The sequence below is a fragment of the Cherax quadricarinatus genome, chromosome 49, assembly GCF_038502225.1.
Source record: "Cherax quadricarinatus isolate ZL_2023a chromosome 49, ASM3850222v1, whole genome shotgun sequence".
NCBI classification, from domain to species: domain Eukaryota; kingdom Metazoa; phylum Arthropoda; class Malacostraca; order Decapoda; family Parastacidae; genus Cherax; species Cherax quadricarinatus.
Genome location: NC_091340.1, coordinates 3,533,596 through 3,561,010, shown reverse-complemented (window position 1 = coordinate 3,561,010; position 27,415 = coordinate 3,533,596). Strand labels below are relative to the sequence as shown.

The following is a 27,415-nucleotide window of genomic DNA, read 5'->3' as shown; positions in this document are numbered from 1 at the left end:
CTGAGTTTACAGAAATTTGGTTATTGTTTGGTTTACATGTAGTAAAATTGTGATTACAGAGTGTACCACTAGAACACCTAGTATGGCTAGGCATTTCGGGCATACTTAGTTTTATTCTTAATTGTAAAATATTACAAATTATGAGGTAAGTTGGTATTATGGCTAAGTGACTAAATACTAGTTTGTGAGTTTAGCAATGTGAATGCTTTTGTTTTGGCACAGTACATAGTTTCAGTATTGGAGTATCACAGGATTCATTATTTTAAGATTGAGATTAATATTTCTGTTTATGGTCAAATGAGTGAGTGAGTGTAAGTGTGAACCACCAGGTGGTATTCGTGTAGTTAGTTGACAGGGTGTATCAGGGAGATAAGATGTTTTCTAATGGTAGTTTTGAAGGTGATAAATGTGTCTGCAGTTCTAGAGTTCTCAGGTAGTCATACATTACATTAAATGCTGTAAACAATTCTCTACGAGCGCCCCTCTGTTTTTGTAACTACGAATAAGTATTTGCCAAAAAAAAATAGTGATAAGTAACAATTACATTTAAGTGGTAAACAGGAGGTAAAAACCAAGATGCGATTACTTAACACTTTAGTTTCCAACCTTGGAAGTGTAGTGATGTATAATATGATGGTAGGAATTCATACCTCGTTGGGTCCTTAATTTCCTCTAAGATCAGACCAACGTTGCCCCTGAAACATTACTTCTTGTAAGTTACACGATGATGTAAGTGAAGTATAATGTTACTGTCTATGTTATGAAGAAGGAATCATAAAAATATAACAAAAACAACAGCACAACAACAACAACAACAACAACAACAACAACAACAACAATATTAATAATAATAATAATAATAAATGAAGACGAAGCAAATGAAAATAAGATGAGAAAAACGAGGAAGATAAGCAGAAAAAGAATTTCGTGGTAACCAGGGGCGGCGCCAGAATTCCTCTTCAGGAAAGGTAGCCGGCACTAAGGTGCCATGACTAGTGGCGCCACTGGCTGCTTAACGTTATGTGGTGCGATGACCTGAGGCAATATGGCCTCTGGGAGAAATCTAAATATTTTTCCTCGAAGTCTTAGTATCTACTCCAAGACTATGGGTCCCAACAATTTGCACTAGAGGCGGCCCATCCTCTCTCTCTCTCTCTCTCTCTCTGTCTGTCTCTCTCTCTCTTTAAACAAAGTTTAAAGAATACACTATGATACAAAGATGTTAGAGAGTACAACACACAATGCTTGAGTGATACATTACAAGTACACATACAATATGTATTTATCAACAGTTAGATTTCAGATATTTCATCCAGGTCCTCAGAGCTGAGGCGGCTACTCAGGTCCTCAGAGCTGAGGCGGCTACTCAGGTAACAACCTTAACAAGACGCTAAGATGTCGCTAAAATATGATTAATGAGTATTATCCACAGGGAGAAATCCCACAATTTAGTATTGTACTGGGGTAAGTTGGACCTGCCTAGCATGGGGCACTAGGTCCATGCAACTTTTGTGAACGTAAAGCTCCACCACTGAGAGTTTTGAAAGTTATCCCGGTCATTTCAGGATGCTGGGAATTGTTCCAAGAATCTGGTCCTTGTTATTGTACACAAGCATTGATAATTTGTAGCCGATCGTATGAGACCTTCTCCAGTTATGATCAAAATAAAAACAAAAAGTTAAATGAAAAATATATTCACGCAACCCTTGTGGGATGCCCAATGAATTGAAAATTTGGTGGAGCAAGTAATTCAAATGTTTTTAAAGTGAGGTTGAAAAAATAACATGTTGACTATTCACTGTAACATGAAGTTAGTAACAACTTCCTTACCAGCCACTGTAAGCGTAGAGACTCTGATAAAACGCTGTGGCGATTGATGCTGGATCCCAGTTGGTGCCGACCATGATGTGTCTGTAGTTGTGTGTGCGTCCCCACGCCAGGTAGTTGATACCAATTACGATGATCATGATGAGTGCCAATACCTTAGTCAGTGCCAGTGTGTTCTGCACTCTGGTAGCCCATTTGACCTTCCTGGAGTTGACCCACGCTAACGTTACTGAAGACACACAAGTAACGTAGACATTGTAAGTTGACAAATTACACACAATTACAGTCTTATAGTCACTGTTATTAGCTAGCCTCTTGAATATCACTGCAAATGGGTATCATACTGAAGGTGTGCAAGAGTACTAATGTCATAACTATCTTCAACAAAGAAGACAGGTCGAGTTACCACTCACTTAACCTGCCTTCAGTAGTGGTCACGTTATTAGAATAAATAATAGTTTATTTATTTCGATGTCACCTTGATGAACATGATTTCATTAACAAATCTCACTAAGATATTTAGGTACTGGATTATAATTAAAAAATATAATGTTGTTTAGTTGGATTTCGGGAAGCTTTTTGTTACAGGGAGAGAGAGAGAGAAAGAGAGAGAGAGAGAGAGAGAGAGAGAGAGAGAGAGAGAGAGAGAGAGAGAGAGAGAGAGAGAGAGAGAGAGAGAGAGAGAGAGATACATTACGAAGTAATGTATCATTATGAGTTATGAACTCCAGAAGTAGAGAAAGCTCGAGTACGTCTCCAGCAGTAGCTGCCCTGTCTCCTACCAGTCAAGTTGTTAGTGATCAAGATTGTTGATAGTTTGATACAAGTGACTGCTGGAGAAAGTGGCAGCACACGGTATTGAAGAACTTTCACTGAACAATACATGACTTATTAGTGGACATCAATTTCACATAATCGGGGTGAAATCAAAATCGGAACCAGTCGTAAATGACGTTACTCAGATGAATGTATATTGCTCAATGAAAATAAAAAGCGATATAAATTCACTGATAACATAAACAAAAAAGGCTGGTAAGTAATTTTAAATATGGGCGCCAGGAAACTTGAAGATGATTTGGATAAGTTATTTTATGTGGTGGGAAAAGTGGTAGATGTTTTTTTTAAGGGCAAGAGTAAGTTACACATTTAACCCACAACTTGTAAATTTGCTTTTTCTGTCATGCACAAGCTGTTCAGTGTTCCTTCTCTCTTCCTTTGTGTCTTTCCTCTTTCCACCGCTTCTCTCATCCTCAGAATCTCGATTCTCATCTTAGTTACCCTCTCAGTCTCTAAAATTCTCCCTTCTCTCACACTAAAAGAAGTTTCTTCCTTCTTAAACAGACTCCAGCAGTAGAGACACTTGCCTATACTTTGTCTTCCCTTGTAGAATCTTACTAACAGTCTTCACTTCGTCAGACTAATACAATTCTTGTATTTCTGCCATCGACTCTTCAAGTTTTTCCTGTTCCTCTTGCCTCTCCAATAAACTAGTTAAACTGCCTGCCACATTAATCAGTAATCAGTCCCTCAGGCTGAGGAACAGATTACCTAAAGCTCCTCCTGTTCTTCACCGTCCTCCTTTGTATGGACTGATGAAGCCACTGTGTGGCGAAACGTTTCCTCATTAAGATACCCAAATGTTGCACATGTGCCTAATTTATCAAAGTTTCTAATATATATAGCGGGAATCTCAGACCTAAGAGCGTCCTTCAGGTGTATGGGAAGAGGATTAGGAAAAAGATAGGCCCACTTAAATGTAACTCAGGTCAACTTACAGTTAGTGACAAAAATAATTGTACCCTTTTTAACACTTATTTTCTCTCTGCTTTAACCAAGAGGCTACATACGAAATCCTAGAAAACAATAATTATACTGGTCAGGGCGAAAATAGATTATAAGCAATATCAAATTCACTAGTGACATGGTCCTCAAATAACTAGACAAGTTACTGGGCTCTGATGAGCTGTTTTCAGAGGATGTGATGATTAACTTAGCAAACCATTTATCTACTATGATGCAAACGGGTACCGTACAGGATAAATGAAAATGGTAAACGGGATACCCATTTACAAAGTGGGAAATAGGTCTTCAGCTTCAAATTATACACCAGTCAGTAGAGGTACATATAACAGGAGGAGAAATTATCTCCTGGGTAGAGCTAAGGTAACAGAAGTTCGAGTTAATACGTAGAAATCGGCAGGGGGACTTGTTATAGGTGGTGTACCACAGGGGTCACTGTGGGACCCTTGGTATTTACAATCTACATAAACGACATAGAAGAGGGAATAAACAGCGACACAAGTTTGCCGATGTCACTAAACTAGACCGTCAAATAATATCTGATATTGATGGATGGACGTAAATGCTGGACATAAGGATGGACATAAATGCTATTGGCATATTTATCATTTCCGATATGATATTCATTTGCAGAAATACATTCAGAAGACAACCTAACGGTTTATTATATTTCTTATTAGTTATATATTATATTCGCTCTCTAAATATATTTTTTTGTATCAGGTTACACTAGTGTCTATATGTTCCCTTCCCACCACACACACACAAGTCTTGCGCATCTTTCACTCACCAATGAAAAGGATTCCGACCATCCTGAGAGCGGACTTCGGAGGCTCCTGGCATTCTGGAAAGAAGGGCTTTATGATGTAGTTAGCAAAGGTTAGCGCCCCGATGGCTCTCTTGCTCGGCGTACTTATCAGAACAGACATCCACAGGTGGAGGAATGCAGGAATGGGACCAAACGCCTCCTGCAGGTAAATGTAGCTTCCTCCATTCTGCCGAAAGATCATACCTGAAAGAAAGAATGAACGACATATAACGGGAAATTGCTAGGATGAAAGATTATGTTTGTGTTGAGAGATGGAGTACTTTGCGTGGAGATTCTTGACTGCAGAGAAGTACAGGATTTTATTGGAGGAGAGACAGTGGTTACTTGCAACGATGGGTAATTGCTTTTAATAATGTTGATCGAAGCGTTTCAGAGGACACAAGTATATAATTGGCTGTCTCCTGCAGTTAATAGACGCAGGTATATGACCGACTGTCTACTGTGTTTCAGAGGACACAGGTATATGACCAGTTATCTACGGTATTTCAGAGGACGCAGGTAAATGACCAGGTATCAACAGTATTTCAAAAGACGCAGCAATGTGAATATTTTCTATTGCTTTTCAAGTGAGCCACTTCATAAGCTGAAGGCAGAACTAAAGAAAACTAAGAGGGAGACTCCGTTTCTGAGAACTGAAGAAGCTACAAAAATTGCGAAGACGTTGGAACATGGAAAAGAAACAAATCTCATAACTAAGAGGAGTAAAAAGTTAAGTGGAAATTTCTTTGAGGTGATTACAGATCAACACAGAGAAGTTGAGGTATGTGAAGAGGTGAAATGATGAACCGCTGCTGTCATCTATTTCGGAAGACTCTTACATGAGTACGTTTGGCGATGGTGAATTGTTCTTGATCCTAGAAACTGGAGTTCTCCTTCCCATCCCTTCCTACATATCTGACTGATCCCCAGCACTGTGTGCCTGGCGGCCTTCCTCATCCTCCTGGATTCTGTATTGGCGAGTGAGTCTCGTGAGCCGTCTCACTTGGCTGACAATTTGGCTTTGACCTGGACTGTGTTTTGTCGTAAGCATGTTTACTGTTCTTTGATCATGCCACATATTCCTTTCAATGACCAATGTATTTCCTTCATTAGCCTCTTTATTATATGACAACTGCTTTTGTGTGAATAGTATTTCTTGATTTACTGTTACATTTGTTAATACTTTACTGAGCATCATAAGTTTTATGTGGCAGTTATTCATTATGACCATGGGTCAGCATGCTTGTCTGCTCACGCTTAATGTGACCAGTACTGAGGTTTCCTGGTGTCTACTCTATTTCTTGCTCCTCCTGTCCTCTTCAATACTTTGGAGAAACTGGTCGATCTCTTTCTGACAGACTTAGGGAGCACAAAAATAGTGTTAGGCTTGCCGACACTAACAATGCTCTTTTCTGTCATGTCAGAGATCATAGCCATCCTATTGACTGGTCTTCTGCTAAAACTGTCTTCCCTACTTCCAACTCGAACAGTCGCCGTTTAGTTGAATCCTCTCTTATACACAACTTTCCTTGTATGAACCTTAGCCCTGGCTTCGTCTCTGTAGATGCCTTCCTCTCCCACTACATTGTAAAATGCTCCAAACTTCAGAACACCCGTGACTTAACCTGAATCCTCATTTTTTCTTCTTCTTCTTCTTTTTCTTCTTCCTCTTCCCCTTTCCTCTCTCCTTTTCTCCTCTGGGTTGTCTTTCTCTCTCCTGTCTCGTGTTTCTGTTCCTTCTTTATTTTATTTCACCACTTCCCCTTTCACGCACCTCGGTGTGCTTGCTCTCCCTCTGTGGGTTTCTAGCTCTCTTGCAGTGCTCCCCTTCCTTTGTATTTGACTGGCTCGTCTTCCTTATTTCCCACTTCTACCACTACCACTACTACTACCTCTTCTTCTTCTACCTCATCTACTGATGAAATTAGACACATGTGCGGCGTCTGGTTGTCTTTGTTGTGGACGTTTCGCCATCCAGTGGCTGGCTGGATGGCGAAACGTCTACGGTGGGGATGCCCGGGTGTTGTGCATGTGTCATTTCATCCTGTCGGTATTATATACAATTCTTGTACTACTACTACTACTACTACTACCACTACTACTACCTCCACCTCTTCCTGCCTATATATAGCCGTCCTGCTCCACCTCTGTTAGTGTGACTTTGTCAATGGTCCAAGTCGGACCGAAACGTCGTCGTAAGCTTCTCTCTTTTATGTGCGGGTTATTTGTGTATCGTTCCAGTCACGTTATTGTGCCTTTTTGTTATTTATTTATGGACCCCGCAGTTAAGCGTCATATTCTCTCCAACTTTTTTAATGTTCTTCCCTCTTTTAAACCCCTCTTTCGATCTTATGAGGCTGCTCTTATTGCTACCCGGCGTCGTAAGAATCAGCTTCGCTTCCTACGTGACTGTCTTGCTGAACAAGTTCTGCCACCTTCCTTCTCCCACTTCCTGAAAACCAACCCACTGGGCACTCCCTTTCCTGATCATGCCCGTCTCCTACTTCAACAGCTCATTCTTTCTACTAAATCACAGGTTGAAGATGCCTTCTTTACTCTCCGTCAACGTCAACGTGCTCTCTTTGCGGCTCTACCACAGGATCTCTGTAACCTTCTCTCTACCATTGCCTTTGACACTGCTCGCCTGAATGCGCAAATTCATTCTTCCAAACTACAAAATAAACTTCAACGTCTCATCTCAGCTAGCCCTTGGTCTAAATTCTCCCTCACTGACTGTGTTACTAATCTGTCTTCTGTCTCACTCTCTCAATATGAGCTTGAACTTCTTGGTTTTGGTCTTTCCTTTGCCACTTCGCCTACTCCTCGCGCTGGTATTTCCCTGATTAGCTCTTTTGATTCCTTTCGTCAATCTCGCTTCCGTAATCTTCCTGACTTGTCCACTTTTCGTGGTGCTCTCCTTCCTGCTCTTGTTAGTCTGTTTTCCAAGAATCACCACCTTCCACGCCGTTACCAACTTGCCCTTTCTTCTCTTAAATCTAACACTAACATTGTCATACTATCTTCTGACAAAGGTAATTCGGTAGTTATCCTTGATCGCGAGGATTACCTCCGTAAAGCTGATGTCTTGCTCTCTGACTCACGCACCTACACTCCTCTCGTTTCCAACCCTCTTGATCGCATCAAGAGAACTTTCAACAAAAAACTAAGGACTCTCTCCGACCTCTGCCCTCCTGACTTTGACCTTGTTCAACGGTTTCGTGTCATCTGTCCCTCTCTTCCCTATTTCTATGGCCTTCCCAAAACTCATAAACCTGATATTCCTCTTCGTCCTATCATATCCTCTAGAGGTTCTGTCTCTTATTCTCTTGCTTCTTGGCTGGCCAAAACCCTCACTCCCTTTCTTGGTACTTTTTCTCCTGCCCACCTCCGTCACTCTCAAGACTTCATTGAACGGGTTCGCTCTCTCCCAACCTGTAAGATGCTTAGTCTTGACGTTGAGTCCCTCTTCACCAATGTCCCTCTTGATGATGTCCTTGATTTCCTTAGAGAGAAGGCCCATGAAGGGTTTCTTCATCTCCCTATCCCCACTGATGTCTTTCTTGATCTGATCCGCCTCTGTGTGGACTCTAACTCCTTTTCCTTCCAAGGGAAATATTATTCCCAAACCTTCGGTGTCGCTATGGGCTCTCCTGTCTCTCCTGTCCTTGCTAATCTTTACATGGAATACTTCGAGACTGTTCTTCTTCCTTCCCTCGATGTGCAACCTTCACTCTGGCTCCGCTATGTGGATGACATCTTTGCTCTGTGGCCTCATGACTCCAGTCTCTTCCAACCTTTTCTTGAAGCTCTTAACAATCTTGCCCCTTCCATTAAGTTTAAAGCTGAATGGGAATCTAATTCCTTACTTCCTTTCCTTGATGTCCATGTCCACCGCTCAGATACAGGTTTTTCCTTTTCCGTTTACCGTAAACCTATGCACAGTGGCATGTACATTCACTACTTTTCCTATCATGCTTCCCCTGTCAAGAAAAGTGTTCTTATCTCCCTCTTTCTCCGTGCCCTCCGCATCTGTGATCCTCAGTTCCTTCCAGCAGAAATTTCCACTCTTTATAATTCGTTCTCCCGTCTTGGCTACCCTTCCCATTTCATAGACTCTGCCCTCTCACGTGCTAAACGCAATTTCTTCTCTCCCAAACTCTCTACTCATGGGAACTCTTCTATCCTCTGCCTTCCCTACATTTCCGGTCTTTCTAATCTCAACAATTCTCTCCGTCCCTTAGACATCAAGCTTACCTTCCGCCAGACTAACACTCTTCGCACTAATCTCGTTCATTCCTCTCCTCCCTCTACAGATGTTCCTGGTGTCTACTCTATTTCTTGCTCCTCCTGTCCTCTTCAATACTTTGGAGAAACTGGTCGATCTCTTTCTGACAGACTTAGAGAGCACAAAAATAGTGTTAGGCTTGCCGACACTAACAATGCTCTTTTCTGTCATGTCAGAGATCATAGCCATCCTATTGACTGGTCTTCTGCTAAAACTGTCTTCCCTACTTCCAACTCGAACAGTCGCCGTTTAGTTGAATCCTCTCTTATACACAACTTTCCTTGTATGAACCTTAGCCCTGGCTTCGTCTCTGTAGATGCCTTCCTCTCCCACTACATTGTAAAATGCTCCAAACTTCAGAACACCCGTGACTTAACCTGAATCCTCATTTTTTCTTCTTCTTCTTCTTTTTCTTCTTCCTCTTCCCCTTTCCTCTCTCCTTTTCTCCTCTGGGTTGTCTTTCTCTCTCCTGTCTCGTGTTTCTGTTCCTTCTTTATTTTATTTCACCACTTCCCCTTTCACGCACCTCGGTGTGCTTGCTCTCCCTCTGTGGGTTTCTAGCTCTCTTGCAGTGCTCCCCTTCCTTTGTATTTGACTGGCTCGTCTTCCTTATTTCCCACTTCTACCACTACCACTACTACTACCTCTTCTTCTTCTACCTCATCTACTGATGAAATTAGACACATGTGCGGCGTCTGGTTGTCTTTGTTGTGGACGTTTCGCCATCCAGTGGCTGGCTGGATGGCGAAACGTCTACGGTGGGGATGCCCGGGTGTTGTGCATGTGTCATTTCATCCTGTCGGTATTATATACAATTCTTGTACTACTACTACTACTACTACTACCACTACTACTACCTCCACCTCTTCCTGCCTATATATAGCCGTCCTGCTCCACCTCTGTTAGTGTGACTGTGTCAATGGTCCAAGTCGGACCGAAACGTCGTCGTAAGCTTCTCTCTTTTATGTGCGGGTTATTTGTGTATCGTTCCAGTCACGGTATTGTGCCTTTTTGTTATTTATTTAGTTATTTAGTTATTTATTCTTTGCCCTATCTTCATGTGACCAGTACTGAGGCACGCTTGCTTGCCTCAGTCAGTGATTGATTTATACTTTGCTGACCTCGACCAAGCACGGTTTAACACGCCTGACGTGAAGATATATGTATATCGCTCAGAGATAAAAAAAAAAATAAGATGTGTAATGAGAGGTCAGAGAAGAGATAAAGTTCAGATGAGGATGTGTAAAGGCAGTCAGTGCTAGTAACTCAAAGCAGTCAGTGCTCATAACTCAAAGCAGTCAGCTCTCAGCTTTCATAGCAAGCAGCAGTCAGTTCTCAGTCATCATAGCAAACAGCAGTCGGTTCTCAGCCATCACAGCAAGTAGTAGCAACCAGGCAATAGTAGCTAGATAGTTATAACAGTGACTCCTGAGCAGTCTGAACTCACTAACAGTCGTGATTAGTCTCACAGCGAGTCAAGCAGTCTCTAGGAGTCTCTCAATGAACGAACATTTAACGAGCCGGCAGTGAAGCTGGAAATGTAAGTCTAAGCAGTCAGGTGGCTGTGGCACAGCAGTGTGTGTACATGGAGTAGCAGCCACAGATGGGAGCAGGGACCCTCAAGTGTGTGTCGGAACATTACCAGCAGTCATTAGCAGCAGCTGAGGTGGGTGGTGCCCGGCATCAAGGTACATGGTCAGCAAGAAGCTGTCCCTAAGTTGTGTGTGGCTGAGTGTGACCACGCAATAACAGGAACCAAACAGCAGATTCCTATCCGGTTACGAAACATAGCTGAGATAGTAACATTTCTCCAGCAGGGTGAGGTCTGCCCCGTAGCTTAGATTGGCCAGTCTAGTTTGTGGATTAGCTTCCTGGAAGGGGATTGTGTGGTTATATGGTGTTACTCAATACCTGAGGTACTGAAGCTATGGGAAAAGGTTGGTCTGCCTGCCCACACATGTGACGTGTACTGTGATCTGCCTGCCCACACATGTGACGTGTACCATGATCTGCCTGCTTACACATGTGACGTGTACTGTGATCTGCCTTCCCACACATGTGACGTGTACCGTGATCTGCCTGCTCACACATGTGACGTGTACCGTGATCTGCCTGCTCACACATGTGACGTGTACCGTGATCTGCCTGCTCACACATGTGACGTGTACCGTGATCTGCCTGCCCACACATGTGACCTGTACTGTGACCTGCTTGCCCAGTCACTCTTAATTACATGGAAAAATAATTCATTCAATAAAAATGGCAAATTAAAATTTACACAGTTCAAAGTGAAGACAAACGTTCCCTTTAATAAAGGCCACAACTGCGAAAGTTTGAAGCCTATCAGAAGAGGCATTCTCTAGCAACTGGTCTGATTTCAACGATTCAGAGTTTTTTAACAATTTAAGCAAAATTTAAATTTTTTACCTTGACTAAACTTGTGTGTTATCATCCTTCTTATAGGACGCAGCTTCTTATAGGACGCAGCTTATAGGACGCAGCTTCTTAAAGGACGCATCGTTATTAATATAAATTAAAGTCACTATTCAATAAAACTGGTAAATTAAGACATGAAACTGACGTTCAGGACACCACACCAGTGGTAAAAATTTGAAGCCGATCAGATGAGTCATTCTCCAGTTATGGCACAGATTTCCATGATACCAGTTTGTCTTAACTATTTTATTATATTGACAAATTTTCCCACACACAAACTTAATGGGTACTATCCTGGTCATAAAATTCGTCAGTCATTAAATATTTAAGTCAACCTGAAGAGGCAGACTATAATTTACTTAACGTGATTTAAGGGGAATAGAAATTTCAGATTATTTTACCGACAAATAACATAAAAAGGCACAATACCGTGACTGGAACGATACACAAATAACCCACACATAAAAGAGAGAAGCTTACGACGACGTTTCGGTCCGACTTGGACCATTGACAAAGTCACACAAAAATGGTCAGATCTGCTCCTACAAACTTCAGGTTTGTAAATCGAATAAAATTGGACCATCAGTCTACTGAACTACGATATCATCGACACTTTGAGGTCCATCAGTAAAGGAATTCACAATTTATTGTACAGAAAATGCCATATCAACTTTATAAAAGCTAAACCTAATGCAAAATTTTGTAATAATGAGAATACAACAGTTTTGACAGATTTATGTCGATCAGAAGGTAATATTTTCTAGTTATTACATTATAATCTATTTTAAAATTTAACTAAATTGGCAATTTTAAACTTGCACAACGTAATTATAATACAAACTTTAAGTTGAACAACATGAACAGGTTTGATACCATTCACAAAACGTATTTTTTCCCAGTTTTCCCACGAGAAAGTCTTCCTTGTAAGATGTATCAGCCAGTTTAGAATGATGCGATTTAACAGAGGTATTTACATGTTATTTCGGGGTCTGGGGCCAGGCCTCGTAGTGGATCAGGGTCTGATCAACCAGGCTGTTACTGCTGGCCGCACGCAACTGGTTGGTCAGGTACTGACTTAGGTGGTTTAGAAAGACACGTAAGCAAACACTATAACATATAGTGTTTGCTTACGTGTCTTTCTAAACCAACTTGTCGGTATTTATTACCAAGGTTTATACCACTGACTTAGGTGCCTGTCCAGTGCCTGCTTGAAGACAGACAGAGGTCTATTGGTAATCCCCCTTATGTATGCTGGGCTATATTAAAAATAAAATTGACGAATTGTCATTTAGTAGGAGAGACAAGTGCTGCTAGACGAGCGCAATAATATTATTATGTTATTGAGAACAAGTTCAAGTCTCACTTCTGGTCCACAAAATTAACCAAAAGTCCCCTGCGCATGCCACTAGTCCTGTGCATGCCACTAGTCCTGCGCATGCCACTAGTCCTGCGCATGCCACTAGTCCTGTGCATGCGACTAGTCCTGCGCATGCCACTAGTCCTGCGCATGCCACTAGTCCTGCGCATGCCACTAGTCCTGCGCATGCCACTAGTCCTGCGCATGCCACTAGTCCTGCGCATGCCACTAGTCCTGTGCATGCCACTAGTCCTGCGCATGCCACTAGTCCTGCGCATGTCACTAGTCCTGCGCATGCCACTAGTCCTGCGCATGCCACTAGTCCTGCGCATGCCACTAGTCCTGCGCATGCCACTAGTCCTGCACATGCGACTAGTCCTGCGCATGCGACTAGTCCTGCGCATGCCACTAGTCCTGCACATGCGACTAGTCCTGCACATGCGACTAGTCCTGCGCATGCCACTAGTCCTGCGCATGCCACTAGTCCTGCGCATGCGACTAGTCCTGCGCATGCCACTAGTCCTGCACATGCGACTAGTCCTGCACATGCAACTAGTCCTGCGCATGCGACTAGTCCTGCGCATGCCACTAGTCCTGCGCATGCGACTAGTCCTGCGCATGCGACTAGTTCTGCGCATGCCACTAGTCCTGCGCATGCGACTAGTCCTGCACATGCGACTAGTCCTGCGCATGCCACTAGTCCTGCGCATGCGACTAGTCCTGCACATGCGACTAGTCCTGCGCATGCCACTAGTCCTGCACATGCGACTAGTCCTGCGCATGCGACTAGTCCTGAGCATGCCACTAGCCCTGCGCATGCGACTAGTCCTGCGCATGCCACTAGTCCTGCGCATGCCACTAGTCCTGAGCATGCCACTAGCCCTGTGCATGCGACTAGTCCTCCGCATGCCACTAGTCCTGCGCATGCGACTAGTCCTGCGCATGCCACTAGCCCTGCGCATGCGACTAGTCCTGCGCATGCCACTAGTCCTGAGCATGCCACTAGTCCTGCGCATGCGACTAGTCCTGCGCATGCGACTAGTCCTGCGCATGCCACTAGTCCTGCGCATGCGACTAGTCCTGCGCATGCCACTAGCCCTGCGCATGCGACTAGTCCTGCGCATGCCACTAGTCCTGAGCATGCCACTAGTCCTGCGCATGCGACTAGTCCTGTGCATGCGACTAGTCCTGCTCATGCCACTAGTCCTGCGCATGCGACTAGTCCTGCGCATGCCACTAGTCCTGCGCATGCGACTAGTCCTGTGCATGCGAGTAGTCCTGCGCATGCCACTAGTCCTGCGCATGCCACTAGCCCTGCGCATGCCACTAGTCCTGCGCATGCCACTAGTCCTGCGCATGCCACTAGCCCTGCGCATGCCACTAGTCCTGTGCATGCGACAAGTCTTGCGCATGCCACTAGCCCTGCGCATGCCACTAGTCCTGCGCATGCCACTAGCCCTGCGCATGCCACTAGTCCTGCGCATGCCACTAGTCCTGCGCATGCCACTAGTCCTGCGCATGCCACTAGCCCTGCGCATGCCACTAGACCTGCGCATGCCACTAGTCTTGCGCATGCGACTAGTCCTGCGCATGCCACTAGTCCTGCGCATGCCACTAGTTATGCGCATGCCACTAGCCCTGCGCATGCCACTAGTCCTGTGCATGTGACTAGTCCTGTGCATGCCACTAGCCCTGTGCATGCCACTAGCCCTGCGCATGCGACTAGTCCTGCGCATGCGACTAGTCCTGTGCATGCCACTAGCCCTGTGCATGCCACTAGCCCTGTGCATGCGACTAGTCCTGCGCATGTGACTAGTCCTGCGCATGCCACTAGCCCTGTGCATGCCACTAGCCCTGCGCATGCGACTAGCCCTGCGCATGCGACTAGTCCTGCACATGCGACTAGTCCTGCGCATGCGACTAGCCCTGCGCATGCCACTAGTCCTGCGCATGTGACTAGTCCTGCGCATGCCACTAGCCCTGTGCATGCCACTAGCCCTGCGCATGCCACTAGTCCTGCGCATGCCACTAGCCCTGCGCATGCCACTAGTCCTGCGCATGCCACTAGTCCTGCGCATGCCACTAGTCCTGTGCATGTGACTAGTCCTGTGCATGCCACTAGCCCTGTGCATGCCACTAGCCCTGCGCATGCGACTAGTCCTGCGCATGCGACTAGTCCTGTGCATGCCACTAGCCCTGTGCATGCCACTAGCCCTGTGCATGCGACTAGTCCTGCGCATGTGACTAGTCCTGCGCATGCCACTAGCCCTGTGCATGCCACTAGCCCTGCGCATGCGACTAGCCCTGCGCATGTGACTAGTCCTGCACATGCGACTAGTCCTGCGCATGCGACTAGCCCTGCGCATGCCACTAGTCCTGCGCATGTGACTAGTCCTGCGCATGCCACTAGCCCTGTGCATGCCACTAGCCCTGCGCATGCCACTAGTCCTGCGCATGCCACTAGCCCTGCGCATGCCACTAGTCCTGCGCATGCCACTAGTCCTGCGCATGCCACTAGCCATGCGCATGCCACTAACTCTGCACATGCCACTAGCCCTGTGCATGCCACTAGCCCTGCACATGCCACTAACTCTGCACATGCCACTAGCCCTGCACATGCCACTAGCCCTGCGCATGCCACAAACCCTGCGCATGCCACTAGCCCTGCGCATGCCACTAGCCCTGCGCATGCCACTAGCCCTGCACATGAGACAAACCCTGCACATGCCACTAACCCTGCACATGCCACTAGCCCTGCGCATGCCACTAGCCCTGCGCATGAGACAAACCCTGCACATGCCACTAACCCTGCACATGCCACTAGCCCTGCGCATGCCACTAGCCCTGCACATGCCACTAACTCTGCGCATGCCACTAGCCCTGCGCAAGCCACTAACTCTGCACATGACACTAGCCCTGCGCATGCCACTAGCCCTGTGCATGCCACTAGCCCTGCGCGTGCCACTAACTCTGCACATGCCACTAGCCCTGCGCATGCCACTAGCCCTGCACATGCCACTAACCCTGCACATGCCACTAGCCCTGCGCATGCCACTAGCCCTGCACATGCCACTAACTCTGCACATGCCACTAACTCTGCACATGCCACTAACCCTGCACATGCCACTAACCCTGCACATGCCACTAACTCTGCACATGCCACTAACCCTGCACATGCCACTAACTCTGCACATGCCACTAACCCTGCACATGCCACTAACCCTGCACATGCCACTAACTCTGCACATGCCACTAACTCTGCACATGCCACTAACCCTGCACATGCCACTAACTCTGCACATGCCACTAACCCTGCACGTGCCACTAACCCTGCACATGCCACTAACTCTGCACATGCAACTAACTCTGCACATGCCACTAACTCTGCACATGCCACTAACCCTGCACATGCCACTAACTCTGCACATGCCACTAACTCTGCACATGCCACTAACCCTGCACATGCCACTAACCCTGCACATGCCACTAACTCTGCACATGCCACTAACCCTGCACATGCCACTAACTCTGCACATGCCACTAACCCTGCACATGCCACTACCCTGCACATGCCACTAACTCTGCACATGCCACTAACTCTGCACATGCCACTAACCCTGCACATGCCACTAACTCTGCACATGCCACTAACCCTGCACATGCCACTAACCCTGCACATGCCACTAACTCTGCACATGCCACTAACTCTGCACATGCCACTAACTCTGCACATGCCACTAACCCTGCACATGCCACTAACTCTGCACATGCCACTAACTCTGCACATGCCACTAACCCTGCACATGCCACTAACTCTGCACATGCCACTAACCCTGCACATGCCACTAACCCTGCACATGCCACTAACTCTGCACATGCCACTAACTCTGCACATGCCACTAACCCTGCACATGCCACTAACCCTGCACATGCCACTAACTCTGCACGTGCCACTAACTCTGCACATGCCACTAACCCTGCACATGCCACTAACTCTGCACATGCCACTAACTCTGCACATGCCACTAACCCTGCACATGCCACTAACTCTGCACATGCCACTAACCCTGCACATGCCACTAACCCTGCACATGCCACTAACTCTGCACATGCCACTAACCCTGCACATGCCACTAACTCTGCACATGCCACTAACCCTGCACATGCCACTAACTCTGCACATGCCACTAACCCTGCACATGCCACTAACCCTGCATATGCCACTAACTCTGCACATGCCACTAACCCTGCACATGCCACTAACCCTGCACATGCCACTAACTCTGCACATGCCACTAACCCTGCACATGCCACTAACTCTGCACATGCCACTAACCCTGCACATGCCACTAACTCTGCACATGCCACTAACCCTGCACATGCCACTAACCCTGCACATGCCACTAACCCTGCACATGCCACTAACTCTGCACATGCCACTAACCCTGCACATGCCACTAACTCTGCACATGCCACTAACCCTGCACATGCCACTAACCCTGCACATGCCACTAACCCTGCACATGCCACTAACTCTGCACATGCCACTAACCCTGCACATGCCACTAACTCTGCACATGCCACTAACCCTGCACATGCCACTAACTCTGCACATGCCACTAACCCTGCACATGCCACTAACTCTGCACATGCCACTAACCCTGCACATGCCACTAACTCTGCACATGCCACTAACCCTGCACATGCCACTAACCCTGCACATGCCACTAACCCTGCACATGCCACTAACCCTGCACATGCCACTAACTCTGCACATGCCACTATGCACATGCCACTAACCCTGCACATGCCACTAACCCTGCACATGCCACTAACTCTGCACATGCCACTAACTCTGCACATGCCACTAACCCTGCACATGCCACTAACCCTGCACATGCCACTAACCCTGCACATGCCACTAACCCTGCACATGCCACTAACCCTGCACATGCCACTAACCCTGCACATGCCACTAACTCTGCACATGCCACTAACCCTGCACATGCCACTAACCCTGCACATGCCACTAACCCTGCACATGCCACTAACCCTGCACATGCCACTAACCCTGCACATGCCACTAACTCTGCACATGCCACTAACTCTGCACATGCCACTAACTCTGCACATGCCACTAACCCTGCACATGCCACTAACTCTGCACATGCCACTAACCCTGCACATGCCACTAACCCTGCACATGCCACTAACCCTGCACATGCCACTAACCCTGCACATGCCACTAACCCTGCACATGCCACTAACTCTGCACATGCCACTATGCACATGCCACTAACCCTGCACATGCCACTAACCCTGCACATGCCACTAACTCTGCACATGCCACTAACTCTGCACATGCCACTAACCCTGCACATGCCACTAACTCTGCACATGCCACTAACCCTGCACATGCCACTAACCCTGCACATGCCACTAACTCTGCACATGCCACTAACTCTGCACATGCCACTAGCTCTGCACATGCCACTATGCACATGCCACTAACCACGTGAACTTTTTCACTTGTTACAGTACACTGACGTTGAAAATATGACGATCGGATGAAATCTGTGTTGAGGACAGTTGGCAGGACTTACCCATCTCAGCGAAGCAGAAAGCTCCACACATGGCAACAGCCCCAGAGACGACCCACACCGCCAGGGACATTCCCATGCTGCCTGTATACTGCAGCACCGTCCTGGGTGATACAAAGATGCCAGAGCCTATAATAATACCCATGATGAATCCCACACAATCTAGTAATCCCAACTTCCTCTTGAGCTTGACTTCGCAGCCTCCCTGTACCTCACTACACACCTTGCCGCCATTTTCAACCTCTGCAACATTCCTCTCTTCCGATGGCTCCCGTTTATGTACATCAGCTTTACTTTCCTTTCTCGCAGGCGATTCCATATCCGTCTGCTCTGCTGTGTGTTCTGAGGGGCTTCGTGTTGTGTGTAGTTCACGAGGATGGGAAGTGCTACCTTTGGTCTCAACACTTTCTTCACTCTCTATGTTGAGATCTGTCGTCCTCACTGGACCCGCCAAATTCAGCTCCTTATGCTTCATGCTTTGTTTATCTTCATTGTTCATTGTCGTACCAGAGCTAGGCTCAGTTGGCTGGTGCTCCGTGATTTCTCTTTCACACCCGACTTTTGGCTTCATTTTAACACTTTCTGCTTTCTCATCTGTCAGGGTGGAGGATGGAGAGGGACTCTCAGGAGGCGCGGAATCGTTAGGCCCTGAGGTGCTGCTCATTTTGCAGGTGGCACTGTCTATCTGGTGGCCTCACCATGAATCTTCTCTCACTCCTGCCTCACATACACACCTAAATGTATGACAAGAACTACCGATGCTGCCTGACGTAGAAAGTTTCAGTACAAGATAGATTTTTTGCACAAAACAGTATCCTTAGTCTAACATCAGAAACAGGTAGCAATGACACTGTAATATTTACATATATGATTTGCGTAAAATCAATTTTATCTCAGCTCATTTCAGAATCCAAACCCTATCTGAGCTGAGTGCGCTACCAACTGAGCTACGGGGCTGAAGGGCTCTTGATCAAAGGAAATGGAGAAACTCCCTATTCCTAGGATCAGACCTAATTCCCATGCACTCTCCAGGCGCTGCTTGTCTGCAGGACCTCAGTGCGTCGCAATATTCTACCCAACTCCGCTTCTTTGATCGAGATTTGGTCTTCAGCACGACTTTCATGACCATGAAGCAAGGATGATGGCGTTGTTTTTTTAACAGGAGCTACTGAGAATACCACCACATCATTACTTCTAAATGAGAAAAGATACATTGTAAATACATCGCAGATTTCACACATTAATGATTTTTGGATAGAAGAGTGAGTGACTGGTAGGCAGGCAACACAAAGTTGACATATATGGACAGTATTAGTACAGAAATAACTCGCACATAGGAGAGCGAAAAGCTTATGACGACGTTTCGGTCCGTCTTGGACCATTCGCAAGTCACACTGACAGAAAGGAGTTCATGTTCACGTAGGTTTGCCAGGACGGGTCCTGACTCAGGTCTTCTCTATGGGGTGACCCGGCAGTGGATCACCAAAGGAGTGTCAGAGTGGGTACAAGTGATGTACCGTTTACAGCCCTACGACAGGGGCATCCCTATGACAAAGGTACGGTGAGTCTTCTGCAGGTGTAGTGGAGTACCGCTTATAGGCCTATGGCGGGGACAGCCCTATGACAAGGGCAAGGTGACTCTCAACTCCAATTGTGCCATTCCTGACACTCAAGCCGCAGCCCGAGTGCCAGAACGACTCAGGAGATTCTCTGGAGGTATGTTCAACACCTGACGTCTGACAAGAGTACTGTGTCCGAGGCAGAAGGGAGTGGACGAGCCAGTGTATATACAGGCGAGGAGGACTGGGACGGGAGAAAGAGAGGAGGAACAAGAAGTAGTGGTAGTGGTAAGACTGGTAGTGGTAGTAGTAGTGGTAGTAGTGGTAAGACTGGTAGTGGTAGTAGAAAGTTTATGCCACAAGAGGTAGACAGGGGAGCGAAGAAGGGGGGGGCAATAGTAGTGGTAGTAATAGTGGTAGAAAAGGTAGAGGGTAGAAGCAGTAATGGTAGTAAAGAAGTGGTAGAAAGTAGTAGTAGTCGTAGAAGTGGGGTGAATCTAAGGACAAGAAAAACATTACTGCAGGACAGCTTAGGTCCCATAAGGGGATGGGACCACAAACACAGAGGGAGGGGGGGACTCTGAAGGACAGAACACACTAGGCAGAAGAAAAGAAAAGAAAAACACAGAAAGAAATTAGAAAAAAATGGAAAGACCAAGAGGTAGGGGAAGAAGAAAGGATTATGTTAGATCACGAGTGTTTTGAAGTTTGGAGCATTTGACAATGTAAGGAGAAAGGAAGATATCTACAGTACAGACACAAAAACAGGACAAAGGTGCTTCAACAAGACGACGGCTGTGAAGGCTAGAAGTAGGATAGGACAGTTTTGGCAGAGGACCAGTCAATAGGATGACTGTGATCTCTAACATGACAGAAAAGAGCATTATTAGTGTCAACAAGTCTAACACTTTTTCTGTGCTCCTTAAGTCTGTCAGAAAGAGAGCGGCCAGTTTCTCCAAAGTATTGTAGCGGACAAGAAGAGCCTACTGTGTAGGCGAAAAGTTTCGGAATGAAGTTGCGTAACTGTTGCCTATGTGTCTTATATATCAACCTGTTGGTATTGTATAACATTTTTGATAAAAAAAGTTATATTCGCAGATCCTTTCGTTATTATATCATCTTCAACAGAACCATTAGACGGATATCCCCAGTCAAACTAGACAAGTCTCTATTACAACCGGCAGAACGGAAATCGGGGAACGCTAATGTATTATCCTTATTCTTATATTACTAGGAATATTAAAGGTAATAGATTTGTGATCACTTGTACCAAGCTCTTCGGTGTTCTCGAAATTATTCTGGAAGGTTTCCTTATTTGATAAAACCAGGTCTAGCAGATTATTATTCCTGGTAGGTTCTGTAACAAACTGCTTCAAAAAAACAGTTAGGAACTACTACCGCGAAGTCATTGGACTCCAAATATCTGGTCAAAGTGGTCCAGTCTATTTGATTCAAGTTAAAATCCCTTACTTTTACTACATTATCATGTCTGAAAGCTCTAACAATTTCATTCCAAAGTAGTTTTCCCCCTGTCACTATCTAAGGTAGAGGGCCGGTATATAGCACCTAATATAAATTTTTCTTGTTCTAGAAATTCTACCCAGATAGATTCTGTATCTAATCCACCGATTTTTATACCCGTTTTTATGCAACAATTTATGTTATCTCGGAAACATAATACTTCCCCACCCACCTTCCCATTATTTCTATCAACATAGAACAGCTTAAATCCTTGAATGTGGCAATCATGTCGTGTTACGTCCCTTACAGGGGATCCAAGGGGTATTTGTTATTATATGTACATATTATTTTCACTTGATGTTGTACGTATTGTCCATATTTTCTAGTATAACTAAAATGAAGTTATCTTGCTTTATATTATTATCTGACCTTATATTTTTAACTATGTATATAGGTACGATGTGTTTTATTGAATTAAGTCGGGAACTGCTGTGCTAATTACTATAAAATGATTAATCAATCGGTCTTTCTGGTAGGTGTCCCATGAACCGAGTTGTCTGGCTTAGGCGTTGTCTGAGTGAGTACCAGCCTACCTCTAGCCTTGCAAACATCTCGTTGCCTGAGTGAGTACCAGCCTACCTCTAGCCTTGCAAACATCTCGTTGCCTGAGTGAGTACCAGCCTACCTCTAGCCTTGCAAACATCTCGTTGCCTGAGTGAGTACCAGCCTACCTCTAGCCTTGCAAACATCTCGTTGCCTGAGTGAGTACCAGCCTACCTCTAGCCTTGCAAACATCTCGTTGCCTGAGTGAGTACCAGCCTACCTCTAGCCTTGCAAACATCTCGTTGCCTGAGTGAGTACCAGCCTACCTCTAGCCTTGCAAACATCTCGTTGCCTGAGTGAGTACCAGCCTACCTCTAGCCTTGCAAACATCTCGTTGCCTGAGTGAGTACCAGCCTACCTCTAGCCTTGCAAACATCTCGTTGCCTGAGTGAATACCAGCCTACCTCTAGCCTTGCAAACATCTCGTTGCCTGAGTGAATACCAGCCTACCTCTAGCCTTGCAAACATCTTCTCGAAGTTTGATTAGACTCAAGTTTTGGATAACAGAGGGTTCCGTTGGTGAGATGGAACCTCTTTCTCACTACACTGAGTATCAGTGAAGGACAGAGTTAGTTCTGGACTTAGAGATTTTGATATCTACTAAGACTGCCAGTTTTTCTGAAGTTATGAAGTCAATCAGTGGATTTAAGTGTGACCTCTACGCATTACCATAGTCTTGATTTGAAATGAACCGGACTTATATTCGGTAAGAAAGGAGTATTATCACTCCTATAATCTATTGAAGATCTCAGCTGTGTGTTTTGTTCCTGCTTCGTTAAGATCACTTGTTATGTTTTGATAAATGTCTCTATCTCTAGGTTAGCTTCTTACTTGGTGGATTATCGTACTCGAAGCCAGTGATTATTCGAGGACGGATGTACAATTTAACCTTATAAGTATTTAGAGTCAACCTATAGTGAGACATTTCAGTGATTGAAACCCCTGGATATATGTGTATATATGGTTAATTACGACTCGTGATAATGGAAATGTCACTTTAAGTAAATGTTCATAAATTGTATTATAAACCATTCTGTATTTTTCAAGAAGAGAGTATTTGTTACTTCTTATAAGACACGTTAATATTAAAGATATTAAATTATTATTTTGTCGGATTGTCTCCTGGTTATAATTTACAAAAAGTGTATTAAGTCTTCTACACCCAAGATAACCAGTCGTGACCGTGATCCAACACCTTGTTAGCAAAGAGAAGATATTCACAGGCTACTTACGTAAGGTGATTTATCCCAAACTTCCCGGAGTTCTCCACTCGCTTCTGTTCTGTAACCCAACAAGACACATTACTTCTCTTTTTGTAACGTGTCCCAACTCATAAAATTATACCATGTTTCAGTTACTGCGATAAATCAAAATTCCCTACACACTACCAAACGTAATTCATTAATTATATTCCTAGTGCTTTAACTATTTGTGTAAAATTTGTTATATTTTTTTCCTCATCATTTCCCTGTTCAGCTTTGCTTTTCCACAGTTTTTGTTATTATCATAACCCAACATACCTGGAGTTTACCTGGAGAGAGTTCCGGGGGTCAACGCCCCCGCGGCCCGGTCTGTGACCAGGCCTCCTGGTGGATCAGAGCCTGATCAACCAGGCTGTTACTGCTGGCTGCACGCAAACCAACGTACGAGCCACAGCCTGGCTGGTCAGGAACCGACTTTAGGTGCTTGTCCAGTGCCAGCTTGAAGACTGCCAGGGGTCTGTTGGTAATCCCCCTTATGTATGCTGGGAGGCACTTGAACAGTCTCGGGCCCCTGACACTTATTGTATGGTCTCTTAACGTGCTAGTGACACCCCTGCTTTTCACTGGGGGGATGGTGCATCGTCTGCCAAGTCTTTTGCTTTCGTAGTGAGTGATTTTCGAGTGCAAGTTCGGTACTAGTCCCTCTAGGATTTTCCAGGTGTATATAATCATGTATCTCTCCCGCCTGCATTCCAGGGAATACAGTTTTAGGAACCTCAAGCGCTCCCAGTAATTGAGGTGTTTTATCTCCGTTATGCGCGCTGTGAAAGTTCTCTGTACATTTTCTAGGTCAGCAATTTCACCTGCCTTGAAAGGTGCTGTTAGTGTGCAGCAATATTCCAGCTTAGATAGAGCAAGTGACCTGAAGAGTGTCATCATGGGCTTGGCCTCCCTAGTTTTGAAGGTTCTCATTATCCATCCTGTCATTTTTCTAGTAGATGCGATTGATACAATGTTATGGTCCTTGAAGGTGAGATCCTCCGACATGATCACTCCCAGGTCTTTGACGTTGGTGTTTCGCTCTATTTTGTGGCCAGAATTTGTTTTTTACTCTGATGACGATTTAATTTCCTCGTGTTTGCCATATCTGAGTTTAAAGTTCTAACATCACTCTCCGCTGAACTAACAAGAGCACTCACACCAGCCCTACATAGGTGAATCCCCATCCCCTGCATATATATTTTTTCTATCATAGAAGTGATCCCAGTTCTCAGTGAATGATAATGCACCATCCTTACAGAATTTGTCCATTCAACAATTAATACCATTTGCTCTGGACAACCATTCTTTTCCAACTCCCTTTCTAGGCCAGTGCCACATGTAACATGGTGCTCTCCCTTCTTCTTAATTATGTTTACTGCTGTCCTATACCTGCTAACTAAATCTTCACTTCTACACTTGCCTACATCATTGCCTCCAGCATTGAGGCAGATAATAGGACTGATTCCATTACTATTCATAAAGTTGTCAAGACGGCTAACAATATCTTCCACCCCAGCCCCAGGAAAGCAAACTCTCTGTGTCCTGCTCTTTTCTTTCAAGCCGAAAGCCCTATCCATGAACCTAATCTGACATTCTGTCCATCCCCTGTCGAGTCCCTCTCTTGACCTGAGAATTCACAATAGGAGGATTACTACGAGGATTATGCTGCTATGTATGATAATCTATGTAACTATAACTATGTAACATGCCAATATGTCCATCATTACACTAGCTGAAACCTGGCTAAAGCCTGATACTACAGATGTCTATGCCATTCCTGGTTACACAGCCATACACAACTGTAGGACAGATCAACAAGGGGGTGGCACAGCTATATACTACTCAGACCAACTAGAATGTATCACTAATACTTGCACAAGGGATGAACATGGGGAATATATAATAGCTAAATTCAAATCCAAATACCTACAAAAACCTCTCACATTGATAAACATCTACAGAGTTCCACAGTCAAACATTAGCCAATTTAGTCAAAACCTAGGAAGTATGATAACTGATGCACGCATGAACAAAGATCACTTACTACTCTCAGGTGACTTCAATATAAATCTCCTGCAAGACCAGGACCCACACGTTACTGAATTCACAAACACAATGAGTAACTGCATGTTGCTACCAACAGTAACAAAACCTACAAGAGTTACGGAGACTAGTGTTTCCCTACTTGACCACATCTGGACCAACACCATATCCCCTTTAAAATCAGGCATAATTACAGATAATACCACAGACCACTACCCTACTTTCCTCATAACAACTCTTGGTAAATTCCCCCAAGACACTACTAAAGTCACCTTCAGACTTCACAATGAGGCAGCCATTAATAACTTCACAACAGCAGTAACAAACATTGACTGGCACACTGAGCTAGAAATCTATACAGATATTGACGAATGTATTAATAATTTTCTAAAAAAGACCCAATACCTCTATAACAAGCACTGCCCTAAAAAAACTAAACAGATGACAGCTAAGAGACTGAACAGTCCCTAGCTAACACCCAGCATTCTCAAATCCATAAATACAAAACACCGATATGAAAAACAGTACAGAATGGGTCACATAACCAGAGACCAAACAAAACGTTACTCGTCAATCCTAACCAGCCTGATAAGAAGGGCAAAAAAATTGTATTATGAGAACAGATTATCCAACTTACGAGGTGATATAAAAAAGACCTGGAAAACCCTATCAGAAATTCTGGGAACAAAAAAGATATCACGAAATAGCGAAATAAAATTAGCAAAATCAGATGAACCCCAACTCCCACCAACAGAAACAGCAAACAGACTCAATGATTTCTTCTCCACTATAGGACAAAACCTTGCTAATAAAATCCCAAGCTCAGATACCCCACCAAATGACTACCTCACTGGCAACTACCCGAACACACTGTTCCTAGCTCCGACTAACCCATACGAAGTCTCCCTTATTATCAACGCACTAAAAAACAAGGCAGGAGATTTAAATACCTTACCACCCCTTATATACAAAAAAGTGTCACAAGTGCTATCACCAATCATTGCAACACTCTTTAACAAATCCATTGAATCCTCCACCTTCCCTACAGTTCTCAAAATAGCAAGGGTCACCCCGATCCATAAAGGAGGAGACCAAACAGAGTTGAATAACTATAGGCCAATATCCAATTTACACCCTCTCTCAAAAATCTTCGAAAAATTAATTCATAAACGAATCTACTCCTACCTCATCTCCCAAAACATACTCAACCCCTGCCAATTTGGATTCAGGCCTAATAAAAATACTAATGATGCTATTATACACATGCTAGAACATATATACACTGCAATAGAGAAAAAAGAAGTCCCACTGGAGATATTCATTGACTTACGTAAAGCTTTTGATACAGTTGACCATGACTTGCTCCACGTAAAATTGTCGCACTATGGTATAAGAGGGCACTCCCTCAACTACCTCAAGTCATACCTCAGCAACAGAAGCCAATATGTGTACGCAAACGGGGCAAGCTCTTCCGCACAACCAATTACAGTTGGTGTCCCACAGGGAAGTGTCCTTGGCCCTCTTCTCTTTCTCCTATACATAAATGACCTACCAAATGCTTCGCAATTACTCAAACCCACACTATTTGCAGATGACACTACATACGTCTTCTCTCACCCGAGCCCAGTCACGCTAGCCAATACTGTAAATACCGAATTACAGAAAATATCTACCTGGATGAGGACTAACAAACTTACACTAAACATTGACAAAACCTACTTCATTCAGTTTGGTAACAGAGCTACAGATGTCCCTCTTAACATAATGATAAACAGATCACCTATCACAAAGCTAACAGAGGGAAAATTCTTAGGAATCCACCTTGATAATAGACTCAAATTTCATACACATATACAACAAATTTCTAAGAATATTTCCAAGACTGTAGGCATACTATCGAAGATACGGTACTATGCTCCACAGTCAGCCCTCCTGGCCCTATATCACTCTCTTATTTACCCCTATATCACCTATGGAATTTGTGCATGGGGCTCAACAACAATTAACCATCTCAGACCATTAATTACCCAACAAAAGGCTGCAGTTAGAATGATAACAAATTCTCACTACAGGCAGCACACTCCACCAATATTCAAAACACTCAACCTACTCACCATACAAAACATCCATACTTATTATTGCACTTATTACATACATAGAACACTTAACTCTGATATTAACCCTCCCCTCAAACATCTCCTTGCCAACCTCAACAGAACACATGACCATAACACAAGGCACAGATCACTCTTTGATGTTCCTCGTGTCCATGTCACGCTATGCAAAAACTCAATGCACATAAAAGGCCCTAAAATCTGGAATTCATTACCTGTTAATATAAAAGAAACACTACCTGTTTATAAATTCAAGTCTCTTCTCAAAGATCACTTAC

The 27,415-nt window shown here is 44.8% G+C and overlaps 2 protein-coding genes across 2 annotated transcripts in view; one reads left to right on the top strand and one right to left on the bottom strand.

The window, feature by feature from the left end:
- Positions 1–18,783, bottom strand: part of LOC128696972 (Y+L amino acid transporter 2) — a 31,591-nt gene extending 12,808 nt beyond the window's left edge. Inside the window, exons 1-4 of the mRNA XM_070095100.1 lie at positions 18,117–18,783; positions 4,418–4,639; positions 1,831–2,056; positions 651–695 (exon numbers count right to left, since the gene is read on the bottom strand). Coding sequence (XP_069951201.1) covers positions 651–695; positions 1,831–2,056; positions 4,418–4,639; positions 18,117–18,777 — 1,154 coding nt within the window. The 5' untranslated portion in view covers positions 18,778–18,783. The remainder of the gene's footprint in view (positions 1–650; positions 696–1,830; positions 2,057–4,417; positions 4,640–18,116) is intronic.
- Positions 6,079–9,077, top strand: LOC138854101 (uncharacterized; the record flags this gene model as incomplete). Its single annotated transcript, XM_070095097.1, has 1 exon — positions 6,079–9,077. A coding segment is annotated over exon 1 (2,475 nt), but the record flags the coding sequence as incomplete, so codon positions are not given.
- Positions 18,784–27,415: the final 8,632 nt, after the last annotated feature.